Source organism: Gavia stellata, chromosome 17 (genome assembly GCF_030936135.1).
Source record: "Gavia stellata isolate bGavSte3 chromosome 17, bGavSte3.hap2, whole genome shotgun sequence".
NCBI lineage: Eukaryota > Metazoa > Chordata > Aves > Gaviiformes > Gaviidae > Gavia > Gavia stellata.
The window spans coordinates 7207059-7215870 of NC_082610.1; the positions used below are offsets into that span (position 1 = coordinate 7207059).

The window sequence follows — 8812 nt, forward strand, 5'->3', positions numbered from 1 at the left end:
GTGCATAAAGCTGGAGGAAGCTGAAGAGCGACGTGGGGAATTCAGTTATCGTCTTTGCTTAGACCCCGAATGGCAGCGTAATGCTAGACGAGTTACCGAAGGCCGCTGCTGCTGTGCTGCTTTTTCTGGGTGGCCTACGCAAGACATCTGGAGGCAGAATTGCACAAGTGCTAAGTGCTCCAAACTTCAGCTAGAGTTGTACAGGGCTGTGTTTTGAACATAAAACATGCTGCAAAAATGTCCTTTACTCTTTAAAAGTCAGTCTGTGCATATACCTAACTACTTTGGCCTTAATCTCTGTTCTTTCATTCCCCAACTATAAAATCAAGATATGAATAGTCCCTCAACTCTCAAGAGGCATTGCAAAAGTAAATTCATTAGTGTATCTGACTGCCTCATGTACTATGATGGTAGTGTCTTTAAAATGTCTATGAGGGAATTAATCTCTCTCTATTGGGAACATGCAGTAAAATAATTTATAAGATCACATAATAAATGGTAAAAGAAAGTACCTCACATTACATTAGTACCATACATCCCATCAATTAACGCACCAAAATGGTGATAGAGAGAAGAGGGAGAAGGGAAGAAAGACTATAAAGTTATTTTGTTAGAGATTTATCATAACAGTGCCACACAAGGGAGAAAAATTAAAATGGCATGCTAGCCTTAATTATATCATTTCCTAACTTTCAATGGCTTGACTTTGTTCTCATAAAATTCTCTTAACAGGGATAGCAATGCAGGATGTCTACAGTACAAATAGCACCAGACTGATCAACTAAAAATCATCCTAGCGGCTTTCACCCTTTTCATTCTTCCTGTGGATTTGGTGTAGTCACCTTTCCCCTCAAGGTCTACTTTTCTTACCGTGGACTCCCCTACCACTCTGCTTCTTAACTCCTGGTTCTACAAGAAAAGCAGCAGAGGTCGAAAGGGACCTGCCCGCTCTGGCTGAGAACAAGCAGCTAAACTAAAATTACTGTGTCGTTGCTGTGTATCTCCAGCCAAGCTACTTGGAATTATTGCTCCCTAACTGTCGATATCAATCTACCTCCATGTTACCTGTTGGAAGGAATCAACTACAACAACCCAATTATTAAACTTTGTGTAATCTCTTTATAGGAGACATAGTGACGTTTGATAACTGGCGCGTGCTTCATGGTCGCCAAAGCTACCAGTCGGGATCAGAAGTGACTCGTCACCTGGAAGGCGCCTATGCAGACTGGGATGTGGTCATGTCAAGGCTCCGGCTCCTCAGGAAAAGGGTCCTAAATAGGGACTAAGCTTTCTTCTAACTACAGTGAGCAAAACCTAGATTGTTTCACCTCAAAAAAAAAAAAAAAAGTTTAAAATTATGTTTCCTTTTCAGAAACTAGCATCACAAATATATTTTTGAGTTTCATAAGCTAAGAAACCTGTTGTGCATAACAATTTAAGATTTACCTGTGCCCTGGTCTTTGAATCTATAAAAAGCATTGCTACCTCTGCCACTTTATTTACTTTTTAAAATCAGTGCACAAAATGGCTTGAAAGATTATCACTTTACTGGGCTGACTGGGTATCACGACATCTTAATTTTCCTCTACAAATGTACCTGCCCTCCCTAGAAAGCTTGGAAAGGAGCATCAAAAAAGAGCTTAAGTATTACTAAAGATTTGTTATGAACAGCACCTTCCTCTGTTTTCAGAGAGGCATTCTTTATTGCATAAATCATAACTAAAATTCATTATCAAAATAAGCAACCACTGCTGCGGAGTTATTTTTATATACACACCTTTCTAGATAGAACTCCACTTTAATACAAGGTCTCATTCAACAGATGCTGTATTCTGTATATCCCGCCGTACATGCGATGACTATCACAGCCACAAATAACTTTTACTACATTTCCAAGTCCATAAGCTCAGAAACCATAGAGCTACCAGAGAATGCATTGTATTAATTTTCCTCTGCATTAGGAATAGAACTAAACCTCAGTGTAGAGGTGGCAGACAGGGTCAGACATCTCACCAGATGCTGTGCACAGATGTAATACAAGTCTGTCTGCCCTGCAGATCTCAAGTAAAGTCAGGAAGAGGAGTGCTGATGCTGCTTTGCCACTAGAAATCACAAAGCACAAGAGGTGGTTATTGACTCCACACCTGACAGAGAAGTGGCGACTGAACTCAGATTCATTTTTGTTACACCAAATACAAGAGCACACCTCCGACAGACTTGGTCTGCAGGGTATTTTCCTCTGGGTTGCATTCTGAATAGAGATCACGCTATGTAAAAATTACTGCAACCGAAGTAGTGGTTTTTTCCCTATATTCAGATGCCAAATTCAAAGAGAAAGAATTTTTAAATACTTGTTTTTATACCCAACAGTATTTCCACCGAGTTTATTCTCTGCTGTCCTTATAGCTGCAGAGTTAACAGGACACCCTCTCACCCATGCTGAGAGCCCGACAAAATAACCCCACCTCCACCCTCAGATATGTTCCGTTCAATGGTTTATTTTCAAACTATTCCTTGAAAGCCAGATAAATCCTAGTCTCTTCCTAGTAAGCTGAACCAGTAGAACTACAACTACAGAATCAAATAACTGTAGAATTAAATTTGTTGACACAAAAAAACCACCAACATAAGTGAGACTAACATAAGCTTGCTAACACTTCCATAGCTTCTACTCATCACTCACAGTCAACAGGTATCTTAGCTGAATAATCAAATAAAACTAAATTAAGATTTGGTCATGACATAGCATAGCATGGTTCGAATCCATTCCTCTTTAGTAAGTAGTGAAATGTTTTTATCAAAGTTTTGACATTAAGACATAGCATAACAAAACAGGCTTTTAGTGGTAATTTGATTTCTCAGTGCCTCCTTTAATAATCAATTTTGGAAACATGAGGAAAGTATTTTTTGCCTTTGCTATAAAAGGGGGAAAAGATGAGGAAAGGTTAATACGTATATTCTGTAAGACACCAGCAGTGCTGTGCTTCAACTGTGATATTTTCCATATAACAATTTAGTGACGATTGCAATACATAACTTTAAAAGAAGACATCTTGGGATTTATACCATTGGTTAATAGGGAAGAGATATTTTCTGTTTTTATTCTGTACTTTTCTAAAGACTGTTTTATTCAAATTTCTGTTTATTAAAAGCTACTATGGAACTGATTACTGTTTTGGGCTCATACCTAATCCCACACATAACATCTTGTACAAAGTTATGAAGTCATTATTGTTATTTACAAATGTTTGTAACTATGATTAGTCCTGGATCTATTCAGGTTTGTCCCCTATACTTAACATATAGTTAAAACACAACTAAACCCATAGCTTTGAACAGCTGCGGGGAAAACAAAAAACAAACCCAAAATTAATCAAGGCTCTCAATGGATCTAGTTTTGCACTGCTGGGGTTTTTTGTCAGTGAAGTATGCCCTAGTAAAAACTCACACAAGAGATCCCTGAAGTTCATACTTTATACCTGAGATATGTTGTACTTTATATACCCACACCTCCTTGAACTCTCCGCATTTCCCCAAAATATGTAGTACCAGTGTTAAATAAATAACATAATAATAATAATAATTAGAAATAAGGCAGCTTGGCAGATCGCAGGCATATGCCACAAACCCCAACAAGATGGGTGGGTGTAGGAGTGGCTACAGGTTCCCAACAGCACAATCAGTCTGCTTGCCTGCAATTCGCAGCGTATAAATCCTTTAGTATTATATATAAACATAATTCAAGCTACTATATATTCAACAAAGTATTTCATGCAGAGTAGAGTACAAATAATGATAAAAACTGTTAATCAGTGGAAACGTGAAGTCCTGCACAAACAAAATCTAGTCCTTGCAACACCTCCGTGAGCTATAACATGATACCCAGTTTAACTGGGAAGGAGTCAGACTACCCACCCAAACCTGATGCACAATCAAAACTTATGTTTCTGGCTGCCAACCCTCTGCTCAAACTCTAGGATCCAGCTACTATCTATATCACAAATTTTAATTTTAAACATTTTTGTGTATTACTGTAGTCGTACTGGGAAAAGAGAGTATTTCTGTAACTATCTGCAAAGTAGATCTCCTGATGACTCTACTGGTACCTGGTCAGGCTAAATAACGGAGGAAGCCCAAGATGGGTTTATTTCCCCTTCGTCTCCAAATCCACACCAAGCAATGACATCGCAAAGCTTTCAGACAGGTCTGGCTTGTGATCTGCCTGCAGTACCGACGTGTGCGGGTCACCCAGCACGGGTAGCCTAGCCTTCGGACTCCCAGGCCCAACTGGCTCGACTGTCTTACAGCAGCAAGAAAAATGAGCTGGGAACAGGTGATTGCAGGAGAACTCTGAAGAAGCTTTGGGCTGTATCCAGAGGGTGCTAACGACATGATTTCACTTAGCTGGCTGCAGTCCAGAAGCTGTAACGCCACGTTACCTTTGTGCTCTTCATGATATATCAACTACCCAGCCTGTGGTCAGCAACTGGCTGCATCTCATGGGCTCACCGCACAGGCAGAGAAACAGGAAAAATACGTATCCATTTTATTATTTGCAAATGCCTTTTCTTTTTTGTCCTAGCTTTCTCCTCCTCCCATTGCAGTTTGTAGCAATGGGCATTTGGATCCAATCCCATGGCACTGTTCTCATATGCAATTTTTAAAATATTATTTTATATATGAGATTTCCAGCTAGTTTTTAAAGCCTGCTGAAAGTAAGCAGCGTCTTGGGCATTTCGGTATACTCTCATCTCCGTGGATCACTTCGCACAGCTCTACTTTAGCCACTGCTGAGCTACCTGCAGCATGTGCCAACTTCTTTTGGCTGGGTGAACAGTAAAGCTGAGTCCAGAGAGATTTCCAAATGCCTATTGTGGGAAGAAAGCTGGATTAGCTGCCCAGCTTTGCAAGTTGAAAAATATTGCATTATATATGTCCAGCAAATTAAATGCAGCCTTTCATCACGTGCAATATATTACTCCTGGAAAATATGTATTTATTCTGTACTGTGTTTTTCTCTGACACAAATCAGAGAAAGCCCTTATCGATCTCGTCTAAAATTTTCCCTAAGGGAAATGAGTTTTTATTCTAATCTACACACTCATAAAGCTAAATGTCAGTTTAGGGCAAGTCCATATTTGAAAGTTTCATGCTGGAAATTTGAAATCACTTTTGGTAAAAGCTCACATAATAAATATATTTTATACACACATTTTAAACTTACAGAAAAAGATCCCTGCACCTTGTTATGCCAGTCCAGTAGTGCCAAAAAGATGGTAAAGACTGAGATAAAGGAGCACAAAAATGCACCTCCCCTTTAAACAAAAAATAAACCCAAACAAACACACAATCCACCCCACGCGAAAACTAAAAGGAAAGTAAATCAGAACTGCTCATAAGAAACCCATTTTTCCACACGATGTCTGGTTAAACTCTGGAAGAGGGAATTGTCAAAGGCAGGGAACTAGCTACAGGACCTCTAGAAAAGAGTCAAAGTAGTACTGAACTTTAAAGCATAGACGTGGCAGCTATACGGGATGTTTCTGGCTGAAACCCATCTCAATATTGGACACAGGATGAGATCTAAGAGAAGGAAGAGAGGGCATTTAGCAGCCACCCTTTCCCCACTGGTGCTGGTGTGGGCAGGAGGGTGGTACCGCTCCTCCCGGGGGCACGAGGGAGGGGAGAGGCACATCTCCCAGTCTCCTGCAACATCTCCTGCAGGACGGTGCTGGGGACCAGGAAGAGCGGCCAGAGCAACCAACGAGCTGCTGGTTTTCCCGGCTGCTTAAAAGGATCTTCAGCAGAGCCACAGCAATTCAGGGTGGCCCCAAGGCTGCTCCGCATTGTGTCAAGGGCATCTGGTTAACCAAAGGATTAGGAATTGCCTTTGGGGTGTTTTGTAGGATCTGAGCTGGTTTAGTTAGCTAAATATATTTAAAGTCAAATGTTTTATGTATTTCTAATTACTTTTCTTTAATATTTGAAAGTGTCCAGTAACTTTAAAGCAGGGAGAGTATTTTCTTTGTTGCCTTGCCATGATACGTGTCTTTCCCCATTAGCTCAAACAAATGAGACAGGAGGTCTAAACATGTGGATAGCAGAGCTTGGTTTCTCTATCGTCCTTTCTTTCCAAGCAGTCATTTAGATCAATAACTACCCATGTTGGCAATAATTGAGCCGCACGTCTTTCTTTTCAAGTTATTTTTGGAAGCATTGAAAGCAGCAAAGATCACAGAGTAATGGACGTGGAGAAGATACAGCAATTTTCAGAGTATGTCATACTCAACTTCTGAAATCCTGGGCCTGCTTTTTTTCTTTAATCAAACAGGAATGTTGTTATGAAAATGTGCTAAGGGCCATATAATGCCCTTGAAAGGAAGCGGGCGAGGAGCAGGCGGCTGCAGCGAGCTCTGCGGTAGCATACCTTTGAAACGCTGCTCTTGACGGAGGAGCTGGTTTAACTCCCCACAGGACGCCTGGAAATCAGCAGGACACAACTCTCTCGCTTCTAACTGCCCAAGTCCATAGCTGTCTCCAGCCCTTTGCTGTCTTCAATATACCCTGTTCACATTAAGTTTTCCCACACCGCTCCCTTGCAACTCTTCACTTTGACAGGTAAGCACAGTAGACCAGGGTAGGTACCCAGTCATTTCTTGGCTCCTTTACCAGATTGCCAAGAAAAACAAACGCTACATAGCCAGAACATATGATTATTTTTTTATTGGCGACTGCAAAGCGTTAGAAAGAGCCTCTCCTCATCCTTTTGCATTTCCCCAATGCCACGTGGTGGCGGTTCTCTTACAGGCATGCCCTGCAAGAAAACGGAGGCAGTTCTGCGCATTGTATTTGCAGCTTCTCCTTGACTTCATCACTCCCCTGCCCTCACAATGACATCCCTTTGCCCAGAGGCATGCAATCCACTAGATTCTTAACTCTGGATATTGTTATAAGTTATATGCTTTATGCACTATTTACTTTTTATCCATTGCCATTATTTCCATCACTATTAATTTATAAAACATAATTTAATTGTTTTTTCATAATGAGTAGCTATCAAAACTGAAAGCAGCACCGGTGTCAGAGGGCAAAACATTGTCTCCTCTAGTGCACTTCACTCATCTCCAGAGCTAAGGATTTACTTCTGACTCTTTTTTTTTCTTTCCAGTCAGATTAATTCTTTTTGAGTAAGAAGATGCAGCAGAGGGGTAACCCCACGTGTTTCAGAGTCCACTTCTGGCTACACCTGCTGTGGGAAGAGCTCCTTTCCCACTCTGTAGGATTTAGCTTAGCAGATTTCCACTTGGTTGTTTGAATTTCTTTCCCTGGACTCGGCATTTGCAACCTCTTAGCAGCAGCGATACAAACATAAGCTGATGCACAAAGCCATCTTCTTTGTATGGGAACCAAATGAAAGCCAAAAGCTAACGCACAGGACTATACCCGTGGTTAAACTGGGGCCTTGGTTATCAGGTGTTCAGTCGCTTTTATGGGAATTCAGATGAAATTTGTGGAAATGTAATGAGATCAACATCTTGTGAGAGGTCCACTAAGGTCCAGCGAGACTAACTATGGCTGGTGAGACTACAGCTTCAGCCCAGCTGGAGGAAGACAGTAAGCTCCGCTCCTTTTTTCGATGCAACCCACAACCCAATTCAAGTCGAACCAAGTTAAATTCTGATAACTAAGGTTTACTCTTCTAATCTCCCCCCCTGGGGCTGGAAGCCACATGCCAGCCCCGGCCAGTGTCCCCTTCAGCAGCAGACCAGTGACCTGGCCACAGTGGCCCTCAGTCTGCCCACAATCCCTACTGCGGTGTACGGGATGGAGGGTGCTCAGCTGGGAAGCACAGAAGCCAAGGGGAAGCCAAGGTTCAGGGGAATTTCATCTCCATCAGATGAGTAAGGTAAAGCAATACGATAGGAAAAACAGACCACGTTGTTGCTGCAGCCAAGACAGATGTTTGCTGTCAGATGCATTGCACATTGTACAGCCACATCTGCTGGAAAAGCACTTTATGGATGATTTATCGCATTACTGTGCCAAGGAGCTGAAAAGCCCCCGGAAAGTTTTCCACTTAATCCTAACGTTCCCAGCTGGGTGATCCTCCCTGACATTTTCTACATTACTATTCAAAGCAGTTCACGGAGGGGGGAGAACCTTCACCGTCCCCCGGCTTGCCACTGGTACCCTCGCAGACAGACCCAGTACAGCTCAGGGAGCCAGAACACCAAGCAAAATTTAGGACAGATTTGTTGCGTTCACTTCAGGTTTTTCCATTTATGGCATATCACTGGAGAAAGGATGGTTTATCCTGGCTGCCAATGTACGCATCCTCCGCAGAGCCTTAGAGCCGAACACCACGTGGGGTGAGGTTTGGCCAGGCAGCTGCCCAGGTGTGCGGGCTGCAACGCAGCTCCCGAGGTGCTCACAGGATCCTGCCTTCGGCAGGACTTCAAGCGAGTCTCCCGGCATCGGCTGCCATCGCAAGGACAGGTTTAAGCCAAAGAAATTGCAAAATTACTTTGGGGTAACTAATGATGACCGGAGCTGCACTGGAGCAGGTTGTCCTGCACACCTCTCTGTGCAGTCAGCTGGGTTTCTGGTCCACGGTCCTCCCGAAAGGCTGGTCTCCCTCCCATTACCATTGCCGCATGCTGTGGCAGCGGAGGGAGCCCAGAAACAGCAGAAGCCCAAGTTAGGAAGGGATACGGATTGGTTTAATCCTAACACTATGATTTTCAATCAAATTCGCACCAACAGCTCTTCGCAGGATCACTTGCTGACAGGGATGACAGGCAGGAGGCTGTGG

At 42.5% G+C, this 8812-nt stretch overlaps 1 protein-coding gene across 1 annotated transcript in view; it reads left to right on the forward strand.

Annotated features, from left to right (window-relative positions):
* Nucleotides 1–3167, forward strand: part of BBOX1 (gamma-butyrobetaine hydroxylase 1) — a 45252-nt gene extending 42085 nt beyond the window's left edge. The window contains exon 7 of the mRNA XM_059825817.1: nucleotides 1126–3167. Within this exon, the coding sequence (XP_059681800.1) occupies nucleotides 1126–1286 (161 nt within the window). The 3' untranslated portion in view covers nucleotides 1287–3167. The remainder of the gene's footprint in view (nucleotides 1–1125) is intronic.
* Nucleotides 3168–8812: the final 5645 nt, after the last annotated feature.